Source organism: Diorhabda sublineata, chromosome 5, assembly GCF_026230105.1.
Source record: "Diorhabda sublineata isolate icDioSubl1.1 chromosome 5, icDioSubl1.1, whole genome shotgun sequence".
Lineage (NCBI taxonomy): Eukaryota > Metazoa > Arthropoda > Insecta > Coleoptera > Chrysomelidae > Diorhabda > Diorhabda sublineata.
In genome coordinates, this window is record NC_079478.1 from 20,082,850 (window position 1) to 20,101,382 (window position 18,533).

An 18,533-nucleotide genomic window follows, 5' to 3' on the forward strand; every position below is an offset into this window, starting at 1 on the left:
GCGTGTGGAGAGAGACCTTGATGAAAGCGAATTCCGCATATTATGAACCTAATTTCCAGATTCGAGCGAAAAGACTGGTCTTGATATAAAATCAATAAAGTTAAAGCTTCCTTTCGCTCACTTATACGACTCGCCGGAATTATTTTGTAATGAAATTAACGATATAATTGAGGAACGTACGTCATTTGTATTATGCAGTTAAGTGATAACAAAACTTTTTTTTTTGAGTTTTCAGTGGATAATAATACGTGAAGGTAGGCAACAAGTTTTACTTTGATTTAATGAAACACGATTTCTTTCAATTGATAAAGATAATACATACTTAATTTTTGAAATATACTGTATTATTATACCCCTTAAATCTAAAATAAACATTTTAGAATGTATAAGGTTATGACTCGAGATTCGTTTCTTGTCTAATTATAAAATAAATGGCAAGTATTTAAGCTAAACATTCAATTGTTTACAATTTTTCATAGTATGTATAAAATCTTTTTAATTGAAACTATCGAGAACATTGAAACAATTTTTCAGAGGGGGTTATCAGAGGATTAAACATTTCCGGATTTCCAGCTAAACGTTTTTATCAAACTCGATAAAATATTAATACACATGTTATTACACAATATTTTTTTTTAATTCAGATGGACTTGCTGAAAGCATTAATTGTTGTATCAGAAAAAGCAGCGAACGTTGCTAGGGTATGCCGTAAAGATGAACATCTTTTTGATCTTTTAGTACAAAAAAAGAAGACGGCCGAAGCTAATCCTCGATTTGTTGAAGATTTCAAAACTCTTGCCGATGTTCTCATACAAGAAATGGTTAAACATGACATTGGAAAACAAGTAAGACTAATCAAATATGGTTATAATTGTTTAGATAAGTTTACACCAAACTTTTCATATATTAAAAATAGATATCATATATAAATACATATTTATATAAAATTTTATAATTTCAGTTTGAAGAGCTAGCTCCTAATATAAGAGGAGAAGAAACTAACATTTTTAAAAATAAACTTGGAGAAAAAATATGTGTGGAAATTAAGCACAATGAAGAAGAAACTTCAAACCTTTTAGAAATAGTGTTAAACGGTGATCATATCGCTGCAAGACTTTTGGCTGGAGAGGTACATAAACACTTGAATATAGAAGATATCAATACTGACGTACCTCACGAGCCATTTGACGTGAAATTTAACGAATTGGGAATATGGATAGATCCGATAGGTAAATATTTGTCAAACAGAAAAAAAATATTATTTGTACAATGATTTAACGTTGATTAATTAATCAATTTATTGGAGTTGTTAAGATTTTAGTGATACAATCAATACGTTACAGATTGTACCGGGGAGTATGTTCACGGTGGTGCTGGAAAATGTATAAATAATGTACATCTAAATGGACTTAAGTGTGTTACAATATTGATAGGAGTATTTAATAAAAATACAGGAGTTCCAGTTATGGGTGTTATCAATAGACCATTTTTAGATAAAGAAGATTCTCAGTAAGCTAAACTAAACTTAAACTAAAAAAAAAATACAAATAAGTTAAATATTAATGTCTTAAATGTCAATGTTTCAGTCTTTCATGAGCTATACCATAATTAATATTATCGAGTTTTTAAGAAGAATAAGGATAATAGGTTTTTTTTCAGGTTTTCACAGCAATGTATTTGGGGCGTCTCCATACCTAATTTCAAATACAAAAGTACACTCAAAAAGCCCACCCGAACAAACACCATTTGTATAAGTAGCAGTGAAGAAAAAGGCATTAAAGAAAAATTAGAAAATCATGGTTTTAATTTAATCCAAGCCTCGGGAGCTGGATATAAAATTTTAACTGTTATTTTAGGTAAACAAATATTCAATCTTATTTAAAATTGTTCATTAAATCTATACTTGAATACCTGAAGTCTTTAAATTAATTTGTAGTTAACTACAATATCATGAGATTGTAGAGTGTTTGGTTTGCTGTTGAAAGTATAGATGGCGTTTTTCGATGTAGCATACTACATTATTTTGGCCAATACCTAATTTCATTTTCTTTAATAACATTTACTACATTTTTTCCTTGATTTTATAGGTTTGGCCGATGCTTATATTTTAACGAAAGGCACCACTTTTAAATGGGATACTTGTGCTCCACATGCTATTCTTAAATCGATAGGTGGCGACATTGTAAATTACGTTGATATATCTAAAGAAAAAATCGAGAGTATTCATTATTTTATTGAAGAAAGTACATGTAACTTAAACGGAATTATAGTGTACCAAGACGATAATATATTAAATGAAATTGTTGGCATTCTAAAGTTGTAAATATTTTTTCTTAATAAACATAGTTTTACATAAAATATTTTTGTTTTATTTTTGTTACATATTAAAAATGAATGAATAAACAGTATAGTTAAAAAGACCTAGTCGGTAGATGATACATTATCTGGATAATAAAACATTACACATGAATGCAAATAATTTTTAGCAATTTAATGAAAAACCTTTCAAAAAACGATAGATTCGTTAGTTTATTGCAATTTATGTGTCGTAGAGAAGATAGAAAGATACTACATGATAAAATTAATTTCAAATTCTCTCTGTGTTTGGAAAATAAAACGTATCTAATAATCAGTTCTGTATAATGTCTAGTTGTCTAACTAGCAGCAATAAGAACTTTGACAGAATGTTTTTTCGAGAATAATTTAAGAGAGGTTAGGGTTGTTCCAAATAGAATGTGTTAAATAAAAGCATTTTAAATTAAATAAAAGATGAAACAGACACCACAGTCTAATTATTTCCACGAAAATTTTTGTTTATTGATATTATCAATCCAGAGTTAAAATATGTATAAAATTAAAAGTTGAATATACGTTAACAAAATATAATTCCATTAGATTCAAGTTAGGTTAGGTTTTAACTATCAAACTATATCTGAATTTATAATACTCTAACGAGAAAAACTGTTCGAACAATATATTAAGTTAAATCTATAATTATAAATATTACATTAATAACTTACGACTGGTTATTAGTATACGAACACGACAGAAATTTCATGATTTTTAAACGTCGTTTTTGCCGAAATAAAAGTATAACGACCGCTAAATAAAAACACTTCGCAAATAGAATATCTTATTTGCATCGTTTAGAACTTTTTTTCGAAAGAATATCATTAAAAATGGAATATACAGATAAAAATAGCCACATTTATAGCGATCAGCTGATGATTGTGAAAACAGCTTGGTAAGATCAATACTGAATCGCGAATGATTTAGAGAGTGCGATATAATTTTTCCCTCGAGTTTAAGGGAAAAGTTACCATGATGTTAATAAAGGTGAGTATTTTTAAATTATTGTTGAGTAAATGGGTTTTAAAGATTTTTCCATATTTTTATAAAGTCACAATGACAACTCGAAATCTAGCTAATCGATATTTTAGTATTATAAAGCCGTAATTTTTAATTATCGGATGCCGCAATTATCACATAAAACCGACAACTTGTTCTTGTACTTCCGGTATTATAGAAAAATCAACCCTATTTTTTTAAATTACGTTTTAAACATACACCATAACCCCTAATTCGTAATAACATTAAGAGAAATTTGTACACTTGTTTTTTCTTCTGTTTCGTGATGAAGTCGAGATTTATGTTAAAAATTTCTAAAAAACTTTATTGTATTATCACTATCCTAAGTCAATTACATTCATCCATGCAAATTATTAGGTATGTCTACTATTATCACAAGGACTTTCTTGAGATAACATATGCGAGAATTTATTTCACGGTAGATACTCATAATTTTTTGACGGTCTAATGTCAATATTCTTCTTTGAGCTAATGGCTATATAATGTGATTAATTTGAAAATAATACTGTTGAAAAATTTTCGAATCGTTTTTATTGCAAAAAGTAGAAAGCAGTTTGTTTTTGCTCCTATTACACCTTCATCCGTGATCTTATCATAATTGTCTCATCTCAAATTAAAAAAAGATTATTTGTACACTCAAACTAAAGATTTCACTCTCTAATAAGAAAGTGAACATAAGACAAGTCAAGGTTATTTTACACGATTATCTTGATTTGTCGCGGTCGTCGCAATACCAACAATATTTCCAAGAAGGCAATAATTTTTGATAGATATGACGAAAAGATACAAAACCTCAATCAGTATTTCATTATATTTTCAGTTTTATTTCAGGAGAATATAGGTCAAGAAATAAGTAGAGGTGCGGTTTGATTTTTTACGACTTGAAGACGAATACGATACAAAGAAAAAAAATTGTAAAACCATATTTATATAAAATTTATATGGATATGTTTGATTCCATTTGTTAGTATACGCTAAAATATGTGTAAACAGGCTTTAAGATTAATTTTTTGTTGGGTTGCATAACTCGTTTTTCTCTTTAGCCTTAAGAACTTTGACAGAATGTTTTTCGAGAATAATTTAAGAGAGGTTAGGGTTGTTCCAAATAGAATGTGTTAGATAAAAGCATTTTAAAATAAATAAAAGATGAGACAGACTTTATAGTCTAATTATTTCCACGAATTAAACGATTCACAATACATTTATACATATAGATTATTCAACTATTAAAACAGCTTCCTGTATATTATCGATGTTAAAGGTTGAAATAAAAATTAATAAAGTGTACCGTTGAACATCGAAAAGAAAGTTTTGAAAATTGAAACAGCCAATCGAACTTATTAGAATATATATATTATATTAGAATGTAAGTCTATATATTTGAGAAAGTTCATAATATTAGAGTTAGCGGAAAGAAAGCATTTGTGGTACATTTAACTTTTTCAAATAATTATGAGTTATAAAACTAATTGAATCGTTGAAAACTCTGTTTAGTTTCGAGCAGGAGCATAGTAACCGTAAAATTACCAAAGGATTATTAGTTACTAAAGATGAAGAGTGATTTTAATTAATTATTTTATCATTTCAAACATATACGATATCCTTATATAAAGCTAATAACAATATTTCTATCTGTATAGATATTATTGAGCTAAAACCTAGAAGCACTTTTACAACTTCTATCTTTTTCAGTTTATATCTACGTAAATAAATGTATCACTGACATAAGTGACGTCGGTGTCGATCTGACCAGTATTTTCTTCCATTATTTTCAACACAGATATTATTGATTTTTATTTTAATATAAGTACCTTAATAAAAATGTTTTGATGTTCCCCTGCAGCTCTTTGTTTTTATGGCATAATAAAAAATATCAATAAAATGGATGAAGAAAAATTGAAATTTCTGGAATTATTTAAAATTGTAGGTAAATAAATAAGTAGCCTTGAACTCTTTGAAACTTTCGAAACCTGATATGGTTACAATTTATATTTATAAGACATTCTATTGTTTCCACAGACTCTTCAAGATTTTTTTCACTAATTTGAAACTTAAAACAATTTATAGAGAATGGAATCATGTTTTTTTTTTATTTTTCACCTCGTAATCAATTACCAATCCACGATTTTTTCTGTTAATTTCACGTCTAACCAAAATTGTTAAATTTTCTTTTAGACGGTATTAATATTTTATTTTAATATACGCTGAACTTTTTGGATACCTGCAAACAAATATTATCCACGACATAAATACATACTTTCCTTCAATTATACCCGATGGTTTGTATAGAATTTTCCCCACTCGGGAAAATGCTGCAAAATATAATGATCAATCCCTATAGTAGAGGTGATTGTGTATAGAAATATAATATTTTACCAGCCGGCTGTTTTCTTCATTCACTCAGGTGCTCTCTAATAGTCAATGTCATTAACGACATATGCTTTAAATAATAACATTTGAGCGACCTACATCATAAAATAAGATTAAAGTTGATCTATAAGAAAGGAAGACAAATCTTGTAAGTACTTCATCAATTTAATTTGTATTTAAATTAGTCTTTCGCACTTACGTGCTTATATAATAAAACGAATCACTGATAGAACGATTACATTTGGAAAAAATGTTCGTTTTTCATTATATTTTAATTATATTCAATTTATTTTTTCTATATAAATAATACTATAGGTAGGCGATTTTTAGTCGTTTCTAATATCATTCGATAATATTATTTGATAGTTTTTATTAACCCGTTGTAATTTTTATACATGAAGAATATTGCAGATGACTTGTCTCTAAATTAAACTGCCACATATTCTCAATAGTGAACAACTTAAAAATTACGATCTCATCTACATAAATGAAATCAGTGAAAAAATAACGTGGTGATATTGATATTATTTACTAAATTAAATATGATAATTTATAAGTATAATAACGCTAACTAAAACTATCTTCAAATAGCATGGGAACAATATTTTTATTTCAAATTTCCATTAATGAAACTTTCATCCATTCTACAGTTATCCTCGACATATATTTTTTCCCATTTTGGTGTTAATTAAAAATATATCGGGTAGGTACTATTTTTATTGTTCGTATTTTTAAATATTAAAATGGATTTAATTTTGCGACAACTAACATCAATCTAGTATCGATAACAAAAAATGATACATATGAAACCTGTGTTTGGATTATGAAAAAATTAATTTTTTATTTGACGGTTGAAATTGTAAGACACGATCCAAATGATCTTGACCTCAAATCTGACATAAACAATCGAGGTGCGTCCGAAAAAATCTTCATTTGTACTTATAATTGTATAGCAAAGAAAGTGTAATTTTATGAGATAATCTGAATAATATGAGTCATTTGATTACAATAAAATGATTACAATTAACAATTACTGAATATACAAATCTTCGCTTCATTGTTAATTCTTTGACGCAATTATTGAGATTAATGAGAGTATCGAAGATGATATTCAATAGTAAACTCAATTTTATTCATTACTTTCTTCTGTTTATCTCGCAACTCCTATAGATTTTAATGATTATCTCAAAAGGCATTGTGAAATATCATATCTGACACAATAAAAAGTATTGTATAAATAGAATTATTATACATATTAACTGGTACAATGCATAATACATAATTGAGTAATTAACAGATACATATTATATAGTATTATTTTCAATACAATGGTTTTTTAATAATGATTTTACACAATATCGATTTAGAATTTATGGAAATCGTCTCTCGATGAAGCCATCCTAGGGGCAGTTTGTTTATGTTGCCCCGCACACATGACATTATTCGAACATAGGCGTAGCATGCGAAATGTAAAATATAATAAAAAATCAAAGATTTTTCTTTTAGAACAGAAACCAGAGAATTTAAAAAACTTACGTTGGATCTTAGTCTTCGAACAGATTTTTGGAATCCCTTAATCTTTTTTCTTTGAAGAACCACTTTTTTTTAGCCTGCTTCGGTGTATCGAAATTAGAACTGCTGAGATTTCCAGCAAATTTTCTTTTCCTGAATTGAAGAAACACTTGATTAATAACTATCCATATCTACCTTAAAAAATGTTGTTAATTACCTGTTTATAGAAGTTTTCTATTTTTTTGAAACCTTAACATCAGTGACTTTATGAGAATATTCTTTTTGTTGGTTACAAGAATTAATCTCAGTTTGAAATGCAAAAGTTACAGATGAGTGCAATGATATAATTCCTGAAAATTTGGATGAAGCGGCTCTGTGTAAACTACAAAATACGCAATATGAATTAACAACATTTTTCAAACACACAATAAATACTTTTCAAATGTAGAATCAAAACACTGCCAAGAAGTACCCGGTTTAATATCCAAACTTAACATAACTTTTTGCCTTACTGGAAGATACCTCATAATCTGTACTGGTATCTGATTGAAAGTATGATAAAGGTATTACATTCTTTTTCAAAAAATTCTCAGGATTTCCTTTCCAATGAAAATCGTCTGCTTTGAAATGCAAAGCAACAAATATAAGCTTCTTTGGGTAAATGTTTTTTTTCTGCATTTTCAATACAGCTAGCCACTTTTATCTTTGCTCTACATTCGTACGAAATCTACAATTCTATATTGTAAGAAGTTAATCGATTTATTAACAAATAAGGTTGAGTTACGCCACTGATACTCACCTATGGAATGAAAGGTTAGGATTTAAATAATCAACTTTTTTACAAACATAACACGATTTACCCATTGTCTTAGTACTAATATGTCACTTAAACAGTATTTAAACACTCAAAAATATTTTCCTTCAACACACCTATTCAAAATGCTTTCTCAATATTTAGTAAACAAAGGGAGCCATTTTACCGCAAACGAATACAGATGTTGCCAAGCTTATATTTTTTTAAAACTTTTTGAGCAAAATTATTTTCTCGGTCATTTTTGTTGAGATCAATTGTGGAAAATATTTCCCAGTAACCAAATTTAGTGAGGACTAAAGCCAGATTCTTATTGATTTTTAATAAAATTAAGATATATAAATAATTATTTGTGAAACGTACAATGCATTCAGATAATAAATATTAACTGTGAAATTTGACAATACTGAGGTCAACTGTACGCTGGCTTCAATTATATTCAAACATGCTAAGTCTATTCTTTTTATTTATTCGTCCAAGCATGGGGCTTCAGTAAATAAAATTGTCGGACAAATAAAGTCAATAAAAGTTGGACTAACGTAAACTAGGATAAAGATAGGAATGATTGCAGTATGATTTGTTATATTCGCATATTATTAAATGCGGTAACAGTACATATTAAACACCCTAAATCAATTCCTTTGTGAATCATAGCGTGAACGATAAAAAAACCTAAATCAATAGCAGTAGCTGCTTATTTCATTTCCACATTAAATCGTAATCGCTTATAAATTAGGATTTTTTTCTAAATTGGTTTATACACGAACATTCCTAATAATTATCATACAAGTGTCGTTAACTCAAATTCCTGATTAGGTTTGAATATCGACTATAATAAAATTAGCAAACAAAATCCGTTAAAACTGGTATTTAGCGTGTTATTTGCCGCAGAAAAAAATATTCTCACACACACATTCATCGGTCATATCTATTCATTCATTACTTAACCGATAACTTGTACTGAATATATATTTACCAATTGTGGTACTATATAGAAATATAATCACCTATTTTAATTATATCACGCAGTGCCGTACGACTTATTTAATATATAATAAACATAAAAGATGAATGATTGAAATTTGACTATCAACTGTTAAAAAAATATTAATATAGTATTTAGTATTTTTATTTAAAAACATTCTCAAGTAAATCTTTTGATTAGGATTCACAATCGATTTCTTTTTGTGAATAACCTGCGTTATTTTTTAAAGCATTTATGCTCCTTACCTAATTTATTAATTAATATAAGAAGCTTAATGAACTTGTAATCAGTTGGAAATATGTATTTAAATGTACTAAAAAGGTTGACAAATAATCGTTCGACGGTTATGTAAACCGTCAAATCAGATACGCTATTTGAAATAAAAAAGCATGCAATGGTTCTAAAACTTTATAATAGCCACTTAACTCTAAAAATGTAACGTTAAACCTTTGGTAATTATGATCTGTAACAGTAAGAGATATAATATATCTACCTATCTTATCCTTGATCTACTAAAAGAAGTTCGAATCGATTGTGTAGAAGATTGTTGAAAAAAAATTTACGTTAAAACTAGACAAGATTCTTCAACATAAACAATTTATGGTGTTATTTTCTTATTTGGATATTAATTCAGTCCACCCATCTTCAACTTTTTGATTCTGTTATCCTTGATTCGGTAATAATTCATAACCAAGAATAAAATAATTTCATTGAAACAGACGTTGAGAACAGTTTTAAGTAAGTGAAAGTCATTCTAATATTGCATGGAAGGGCTAATGTATAAATTTTTGTGATTTAAAACAATATAAGAATTAAAACTAATATTGAACCGAATCATTTGATAAAAACGGGTTTAAATAAACAACCTTTTTCAGGTAAACACTATCCTAATCTATTATACCGAAAGAGTCTAGATGTTTACTATATTTCTATACCAGAAAATTGAAATATTTTTTACTTAAAACTTGGAGATTTGTTTATATTTTCTCTACCATGCCAATAAACACTTGTCCCCCCCTTTCTTAATTTGCGCGCAGTTATTATTCATGAAATTTAACACGAAATAAATATAAAAAACGTGTTAAATACAAAATAAGTTAATGGAATTTTTACATGAAATTGTTTTTAAGTACGTAATGTTGTGTTATTACCAAATTTTACTAATACATATTACAAAACTGATTATTGGTTTTGTTGAATATATGAATAAAGAATTTGATGAAATTAATTACAGAATTGCCATGTTGGAAGACGTAAATAAAAATACTGCTAGAAACATCACCAATGGCATCCTACTACAAGTTTGTGATTTGCAAAAAGTGGAAAAAAGTGAAAAATCCAAAGAAAAAGCTCTCTCCAAGGCATCTAAAAAGATGACAGATGAAAGTAAGTATTCAGAACAATTCTGAAGTCGGAACTGCAAATTTTTGAAGATTTATGTTAACGCCTCTATTGATATTAAAAAAATAAATATACTACTTAATTTAATATAATCGCAAAATATTCAATAGTACAACAGTATAATAATGTAATTTTCAGTGGCAAAAAATTTGATCACATTATTTTTATCTAATCGGTAGTATTTGATAATTTATCGAGTGAACTATAATTTAAGATGATACGTATATCTTTCTCAAGTTTTTATTTTTCATTATACTAAAGTGACAAACATATATGTTTATATACATAGTTTCATAGAAATCGAATTTTCTTTTAGTAACTTGTTTAAATAATTATTAATAAATATTTCAATATTTATTTATTTGTTGGTAAGAACTAAAAGTATTTGCGCTATCTTCGAAACAGAAAATGATTCAGAAAGTAATTTTTTTTTATTTATATGGTCAAAATCCAAAATTGTAGAATTAATAAACAAACAATTGAGCAAGATTTTAACAAAACACATCTCTGAATTACGAATGAGCAAATTTAATTATGTTTGTTCAAAATTAAATTAAAAGCAAATTAATTATCTTAGGCCAGGTATACAAAAACCCTATTTTACAAAAGGACAAGTCATTTCATTCAATAAATATTATTATAGATAGAAAATTTCGACAAACATCAACATATAGATGAAGTAATTGAACACGTATAATTAAAGTTCGATTTTTCACGTTCATTATTGCCATTTAATTTTTTAAAACCCTTACGAAATAATGCATCGAATTCATCGACCTTGTCGTCTTGAAATGATTCTTGTGCAATGGTATAAGATTAAAAGTCGATAGATACTTTTCATTATCTCGTTAAAACCAAATGAGAAAGTTTTAAATATTAAATCATGCCGCCGTAGGTCAATAATCCATTTCTGACACAAATAATCGCCCGAAATAAGAAAGAACATCATTTACTTTTTCAATAAATGATTTTCAAAAGTAGCGTAAGCTTTCATTAGAAATATTTCGAAAACCTGACGTAATTTTACTATCCATCTAAATCTATTCAGTTCAGAGAAAATTTTAAAAGCAATATTTTTCTACATTTTCGCCAGTAAATAGATTTTTAAAAGTATATATATATATATATATATATATATATATATATATATATATATATATATATAAAATATCCTCTAGTTAAAAATAAAAATTATATTAATAAAACTAATTGTTGTAAGTGATAACACCCCATTTGAATTGGGCCGGTTAACGGTCTAATAATAAATTTATCTCCGGGATACGTATAAAAATGATATCCATTTTTACTAAGCTGTAGATCAACTACTGGACTAAAAACAAAACGAAAAAATTTGATTCGTTCATTTTCCAAATCGTCATATTCGTAAAATTGACGCCATTTGCGATAAAAAGACACCTAATCTATCGAGTGGTCTCCATTAAACAATATTAAATTTGTGATAATATTCATGTATAAATAAACATATGAAAGATTATTATTTCTACATTATAACACAAGAGAACGGTTGCTTTTGGAGTGGTTGTAGATTTTCAAAAATAATTTGTTTGGTGATTTTATAAATATAAAGTGTAACGTCTTTTCTTCGACGATGGCAGAAAAAGGTTTGATACATTTTTTCATTTCAACTAGCGATAGAAATAATTTAGCTACTTACAAATAATTACGTTTTTTCGTATTTTTAACATAAAATAATAAAAAAAACTAATAACAAATAGAACAGCAAACTAATATATCGGAATTTTCGATAGGTATACTTTTATAATCCAATTAAAATTTTAATGGAATTCTACTGGAAATTATAGTTAGTTAAAATTTGGAAGATTTGAGATAATTTGATAAAAAGTTGTATAGAAATAATTAAAAATCAAAAAGAGCAAGTGCCATCAATTGAATAGATAATTCTGTTTTATCTTGCAAAAATGCCAGTAATCTAATAAAGGTCATATCATATTGAATGTCTGTTCATATAAATAGCACATTTGATTTATACAAGAAAATAATTAAACCTTCTATTTCATTTTTATACAATTTTTTTATAATTATTAACTAGATTTTCGATAAATTGTAAGGAAATCTTTGCTAACTTGGTATCGAAAGTAAAATAAAATACCAAAGTTCACCGCTTTAGTATTTTATATTCTATATTCTAAATCTAAAATGGAAAATATTCTATGCGAATTATATGAATATTCAAAACTACAGCAAACAATCTTCATTTCTTGATAAACTTTATTGAAAACACTTTTACCTGCGTTTTACTTTACCAAGGATACGGCGCATTTTTACAAAGAACATTTCTTTAATGTCATTTATTGTACATATATAACTCGGATTAGTTACTAGAGAAATGTTTATATTCAAAGGAATGGTTGCCATTCCTAGAAATTATCTTAATAATATTGAATGACGGTTTCCGAACACCTTATAGGAGGGTTTTGGGAATTTTTTTCTAATTATGATCATTTTGCGCGGATGAAAATATACAAACAAAAATTATCGCATTACTGGTATTTTAGGATATTTTAATACTTAATTTTAGTTTTTTTGGGACAATCTGTATATGTATCAACTTAATAGATATTTCTGGCCTTCTTATCATAGGCAAAAAAATATCACAATTTCTTACAAATTTTTTTGGAAGCAAAAATGCTCGAGTAAATCATTTCTGTCTTGGAGAATGCATTGAAATCCAGAACATTTAACTCAACGTTTAACAAGACATGTGACGAATGAAGAAGCCGCTAGAACTATCGCCGCAGTCAAAGATACGTCGCCAGGGTAATTGGAGTTCAACAAAGCACCATATCCAGAGTTGTTATTCGCTACCAAGAAACAGGGCAGCTAACCAGAAGATCCGGACAAGGCCGCTTCGGTAGTAGATGATTGTTATTTGAGGTTAATAGCATTAAGAATTAGGCATTAGACATCGAAGGCTGCAAACAGATCTATTGGTTGCTCGTAATGTTCGGATAAGCTTACAAACAGTTCGAAATAGGGCGAAAGAAGCAGATATAACGAGCCAGAATGCCAGCTAGAGGTACACGTCTTACCAGAGAACATCGAGTAGCAAGATTGGAATTTTCTTCGAGAACACGCAAATTGGAATATTCAAGATTGGTCCAATATTTTATTCACGGATGATTCAAGATTCTGTCTGTATTCATCAGATAGGCGTGTACCAGTTCATAGGCGACATGGTGATCAAGTTAATTTTTGTCAAAGTGAAAGCTTTGGTGGTGGCTCTATCATGGTTTGGGGAGGAATTTCTTTCGAGGGTCGTACGGAGTTAGTACCAGTGAATGATGGAAGACTAAATGCTGACAGGTACATAACCAATATCCTAGAGCCCCAGTAATGCCCTCTCTATGCCTCATATCGGCGACAAATCTGTGCTAATGCACGATAATGCTCGTCCTCACTCTGCTAGAGTAGTTCGGCAGTACTTAGAAGAGGTCGAGGTACTCACCCTGAATTGGCCTGCATGTAGCCCGGACCTTAACCCAATAGAGCATGTCTGGGACCATCTAGGATGACAAATTCTGCAACATGCGGCACCAATAAGAACACTAGGTGATCTTCAAAATGTTCATTTTAATTTCTGGGAAAACATGCCGTAAGGATACGTCCAGGGCCTTCCAAGACGAATGGAAGCTGTAATTAGAGCGAGGGGCGGCAACACACGCTCTTAGAAATTCATTAGCAGGTTTTAGTTTAAGTACCGTTCATTTTTTTGTATAGATGTTTTGTAGAATTTTTTTGATATTTTTTATGTTTTGGTAAATCAAACTTTTGGTCCTCTGTAGATTAAACTGATATAAAATAAATGTCGGTGTTTTAATTCGTAATAATAATACAATTCGAAAAAGAGGCAACACATTTAAAATATTTAGAAAATAATGAGTGATGCGTTAATTATTGTGGGGTGTATATTGAAATTGGATCCAAATAACATTTATTGATATATTTATACGTTCATCCACATACATCCTAATTTGAATAGCTCAAACTTGAGTCTCAATGTTAAAAACAACTCCTAAAATACCTAACTTTTTATAAGGTTAATATAAAACAGTTTGAATATTCTTAAGATTTGAAAGTTTTCTAAACTCAATAGTAAAAATAAATCGTTTCCAGGACTTTGTTTTTCAACTTTTACATTATAATTATTTAGAATGATGTTAGATTAAAGATACGTAATCACTGAATATAGAACAAAAAAAAAATTAAATACGAATCATTTAAAAAAAAAAAGAAATTATTAGTGGAAATCAGCAATTTTTTGTTAATTGTATAGAGAAAACGATTTCCATTAAATAAGAAAAAACATTTTGACAAATAAACGAGAGCCGGTGAAGCGTGTCTATCAATTTTATAAATAAAAATTTTAACGTCATTAACGCCAATATCTATAAGAATTACGTAAATTCCGCTACTGCGTCTTCCACAAATTATTAGTTATCCATTGAATTAGCTTTAACGATATTTAAAGTTCGAGTCTTCGAAATAATTATTGGAAAGAACACACACTACTAAGGGATTTCTTATCTCCACTTATTAATTATTCATTTATTAATTTTTATAAGTATGAATGCTTTACAGTTTTTTGTAAGTATTTTCTAGTAGATATTTTATTTGATCAACAAAAAGGAATATGGTAAATTTGGTTGTGCGAATGTTTTATAACGTAAAGCCTCGTCTTGAAAGAATATAATATTACACACTATACATATAATCGACATTGCAAACGTTTATTTCGAATATGATATCAAGGATGCTTTTGTACGAGACTAAAATAATAATTTACTAATGATATTTCTGTCTGTCTTATAACCTTAAATTTCGCGAACAATGAAGATTCTACAGATAACATTAAAAAAGTTAATAAATAAATGAATCACGTATTAAATTTGAATGCGTCGGAAGTAAATTGAGGAAATAATTTGTATAATATGAGATATTAAAACGAACAATTAAATTTTTGACATAACAAGGTAGAATATATTCAAACAATGAAACGTGATTTGGTCTATTCATTTCTAATGAAAAATCAATTGAATATTTTTCTGAGAGTATTTGAACCGTTATTTTTCTACAAGTACAAATATTATCGAGGAGATTTGATATTTATCATATTTTTACTGATGCATTATTTTATTATTTTTTTTTTTTTTTAGGAAAAAAATATGCAACTCCAAAAGCATTAACTTTATTCGCATCGGAATTCTTAGGAACTGGTCTTATGATGTTTATGGGCTGTATGGGTTGTATAACAGAAGTAGATAATCCCCCAGCAGTTCATCATTTCGCATCTCTTTCATTCGGATTGATGATACTATTAATTATTCAGGTAACAATAATTATTATTTTGAAGTTTTCGTTTCTATTTTTTTTTATTGAATTTGTAGGCATTTGGTCACATATCTGGAGCCCATCTAAATCCCGGCGTTACATTTGCTGCAGTCGTGATGAAATTACTGTCTCCTACGATGGCAGGAATATATGTAATGGCACAGTTTTCAGGAGCCATTTTGGGCTTTGGACTATTGAAAGTAAGTTTTTTTCTCAAACGCACATCTGAAGAATTAATCATATAATACTCATGTGTTAATTATCGTAGGTATTAATGCCTTCTGATTATTATAAAGATGGTTTCTGTATGACTCTCCCACATACCTTGTTAACACCGATGCAAGCTCTTGCAATTGAAACTATAATAACTGCAACGTTAATAATAGTTGTATGTGCGGTTTGGGATAAAAGAAACGAAGATAAATCGGATTCTGTACCATTGCGGTTCGCCTTTGTAATTGCTGGGATTTCCATGGTTGCGGTAATTACCTTGTTTACATTATTACGATTATAGTTCTTTTGAAAAGTACTATATTTTATAAATTAATATTAATTTTTTATATTTTACATTATATATCTATTAATATATAATTTTAGGGTCCACTTACTGGTGCCAGTATGAACACAGCTAGAAGTTTGGCTCCTGCATTATTATTAGGAAACTTCAAACATATATGGGTAAGTTTTAGTCTCTCAATACTCAATTTATTTTCACTATTTATTCCAATTTAATCCAATACATACACATAGTATATAGTAATATCAATTTATTTTATTTTTTTTTTATAAATTCCGTAAAGAAAAGAACATTCAATAACATTTTTATTAAATAAACAACATTAAATACGAATCGGGTCGGTAAATAATGTATAATCAATCATTGATTCATTGATGTGGGTACTTTTGAATGAGTTGACGGACAACCTAATAGTTTTCTTTACATCTAGATATTACGACAGATTTTAATGAATCTTAATATTAGCGCCTTTCTATGGACTAACTTGTTTATTTTCACACATAATTAGTTATCGTCGATAAATAACTATCCTTTTTACATTTTGTTGAAAAAATTTTCTCTCTTAATATTGTTTTATTTTTTTCAGGTGTATTGGATTGGACCCAACATCGGCGCAATTTTAGGTGTTGGAATATATAAATTATTATTCAGTATACCTGAAGATAGAAATGAAAACAATGAAGAAGGACTCAGTTTAAAAGACAACAAACTAGAAAAAGTCTAATATATTGAATATTTCTGATAATACATTCAAAGTATCTGAGAAATAATGTAAAATATTTTTGAGGTTATTATATCAAAACAACAAAGGCGGCCTTATTCTGCTCAGTTCTTAATAACTATGTTCCGCGCATGAGGAGGTCATTGTTGCGTGGCGCCATCTACAAACCACGGTCCACACCCAACCACCTCAGCCGCTGCAAAATAATCTTAGTGATAGGATGGAATCTATTTTAATGAAAAATATTAACATAACGATAACATGTGAAATTTCTTATCAAAATTGGAAAATATGTAACACTTTCTATAATTGTCTAAGTTGAACCATGACAAAACGATAAAAAAATCGTCATTATTTCCTGAGCTACTCATTTGATAAAATGTTTAGAAATCAATACGAAAACATAAAATATTCAGTTGGAGTTTTTAAAATGTTCAATACTAATAACCAAGCTTCTAAATTCACAGTAATTCTCAAGATTTTTCACAAATCTCAAAAACATATTTCCTCTTGGGCTAAAAATATTTTATGCTTGTGATATAATTTTAAGAGCTTTTAGAATTCCAGCTAACGTGATATGAATGGATAAAATTAAATGTCTTTGTAGTAAAAAAAAAATAAGCAACGATATATTGTACTAAACTATAAGAAATATTGAATAAAATGTTATAAATGATCTAACAACTAACAACAGAATGTCATATTGACATTTACTATTTATTATTTTAATTTGCTGTAACAGGCAGCTGTATAATAAATTTTGTATGTCTGTTCTATCATTGAAATAACTAAGAAATATATTTATATATACATATATTTTTATTGAAAAATAAATTTTTCAAACCTCTCGTAATTAATCCCTCTAAGGTAATTCACATATTTTTGATATTCTAATGTATCTATTTATTATTTGTATATTTAGTGTATTCATGAAATTATTTGTAAATAAACTATTCATTTCTAAATATTTGTATTTTTGAATCAAACTTCACCAAAAAAGCATTTTTGGAATATGCATTATTATTTTACAAAGTTTTACAAAGTACTCGTAAATAAAGTTTTTCATCGTAATTTATCAAGCCAAGAGACGAGATTGAAGGATTTATATTCTGTCCTATTAATTTAATAAGTTTAATATCTATTAAACTATTCCAAGAGATGCCTAACAACTAGATAAAAAGTTAATGCCATCTATATTCATACATTTTAAGAACATACTCCTATTAAAAATCCCTTGTAAAAATTTTTAAAGAAATCTAGAAATTTCATCTGCTTTATTATAAAAAGCTACCGGCAGATGGAAGCATGATCGACAAAAAAGAGATCAAGAGATGAAACATTATATTAAACATTTTACTTTATCTTTTTTCACGCCGATGCTAATCTTATCTATTATGCAATAGGCTTGTTTCCACTAATAATAAATCGGATGGATTTGAGTTTCTAATGATTAACCATGATAATTAGTAAATAAAAA

The 18,533-nt window shown here is 28.0% G+C and overlaps 3 protein-coding genes across 10 annotated transcripts in view; 2 read left to right on the forward strand and 1 right to left on the reverse strand.

Moving 5' to 3' along the window:
• The window catches only part of LOC130443984 (protein timeless), a 30,304-nt gene extending 22,584 nt beyond the window's left edge, over positions 1 to 7,720 (reverse strand). For 2 of the 3 annotated variants that reach the window (XM_056778924.1, XM_056778923.1), the window contains exon 1: positions 3,021 to 3,181. The gene's annotated coding sequence lies outside the window, so the exon portion shown is untranslated. Of the gene's footprint in view, positions 1 to 3,020; positions 3,182 to 7,275; positions 7,405 to 7,468 lie in introns of those variants that run through there. The other variant, XM_056778920.1, reaches the window with a different exon arrangement.
• Positions 3 to 2,358, forward strand: LOC130443985 (inositol polyphosphate 1-phosphatase). 2 transcript variants are annotated; one of them, XM_056778925.1, is made up of 7 exons: positions 100 to 141; positions 184 to 254; positions 645 to 845; positions 962 to 1,229; positions 1,344 to 1,509; positions 1,660 to 1,856; positions 2,088 to 2,358. In XM_056778925.1, exons 3-7 carry the CDS (start codon positions 645 to 647, stop codon positions 2,321 to 2,323), a joined length of 1,068 nt encoding a protein of 355 aa, XP_056634903.1. In that variant the 5' UTR covers positions 100 to 141; positions 184 to 254; the 3' UTR covers positions 2,324 to 2,358. The 2 variants fall into 2 exon arrangements, with proteins under 2 accessions (XP_056634904.1, XP_056634903.1); XM_056778926.1 differs by having other exon boundaries at positions 3 to 254; positions 739 to 845.
• LOC130443986 (aquaporin AQPAn.G-like) lies at positions 3,236 to 18,021 on the forward strand. 5 transcript variants are annotated; one of them, XM_056778929.1, is made up of 7 exons: positions 3,236 to 3,336; positions 10,282 to 10,433; positions 15,644 to 15,816; positions 15,875 to 16,018; positions 16,087 to 16,299; positions 16,416 to 16,496; positions 16,922 to 18,021. In XM_056778929.1, the coding sequence occupies exons 2-7, from the start codon at positions 10,289 to 10,291 to the stop codon at positions 17,057 to 17,059; spliced, it is 894 nt and encodes a 297-aa protein (XP_056634907.1). In that variant the 5' UTR covers positions 3,236 to 3,336; positions 10,282 to 10,288; the 3' UTR covers positions 17,060 to 18,021. The 5 variants fall into 5 exon arrangements, with proteins under 5 accessions (XP_056634907.1, XP_056634908.1, XP_056634906.1 ...); XM_056778930.1 differs by lacking the exon at positions 3,236 to 3,336 and adding an exon at positions 5,774 to 5,887; XM_056778928.1 differs by lacking the exon at positions 3,236 to 3,336 and adding an exon at positions 10,110 to 10,176.
• The last annotated feature ends 512 nt before the right edge of the window (positions 18,022 to 18,533 follow it).

Coding starts and splice junctions, on each gene's coding strand:
- LOC130443986 (XM_056778927.1), top strand. CDS start 10,184: ATGTTGTGTTATTACCAAATTTTACTAATACATATTACAAAACTGATT. Junction 15,817..15,874: donor TGATACTATTAATTATTCAG/GTAACAATAATT, acceptor TTGAATTTGTAG/GCATTTGGTCACATATCTGG. Junction 16,497..16,921: donor GAAACTTCAAACATATATGG/GTAAGTTTTAGT, acceptor TATTTTTTTCAG/GTGTATTGGATTGGACCCAA.
- LOC130443985 (XM_056778925.1), top strand. CDS start 645: ATGGACTTGCTGAAAGCATTAATTGTTGTATCAGAAAAAGCAGCGAAC. Junction 846..961: donor AACATGACATTGGAAAACAA/GTAAGACTAATC, acceptor TTATAATTTCAG/TTTGAAGAGCTAGCTCCTAA. Junction 1,510..1,659: donor TTAGATAAAGAAGATTCTCA/GTAAGCTAAACT, acceptor GTTTTTTTTCAG/GTTTTCACAGCAATGTATTT.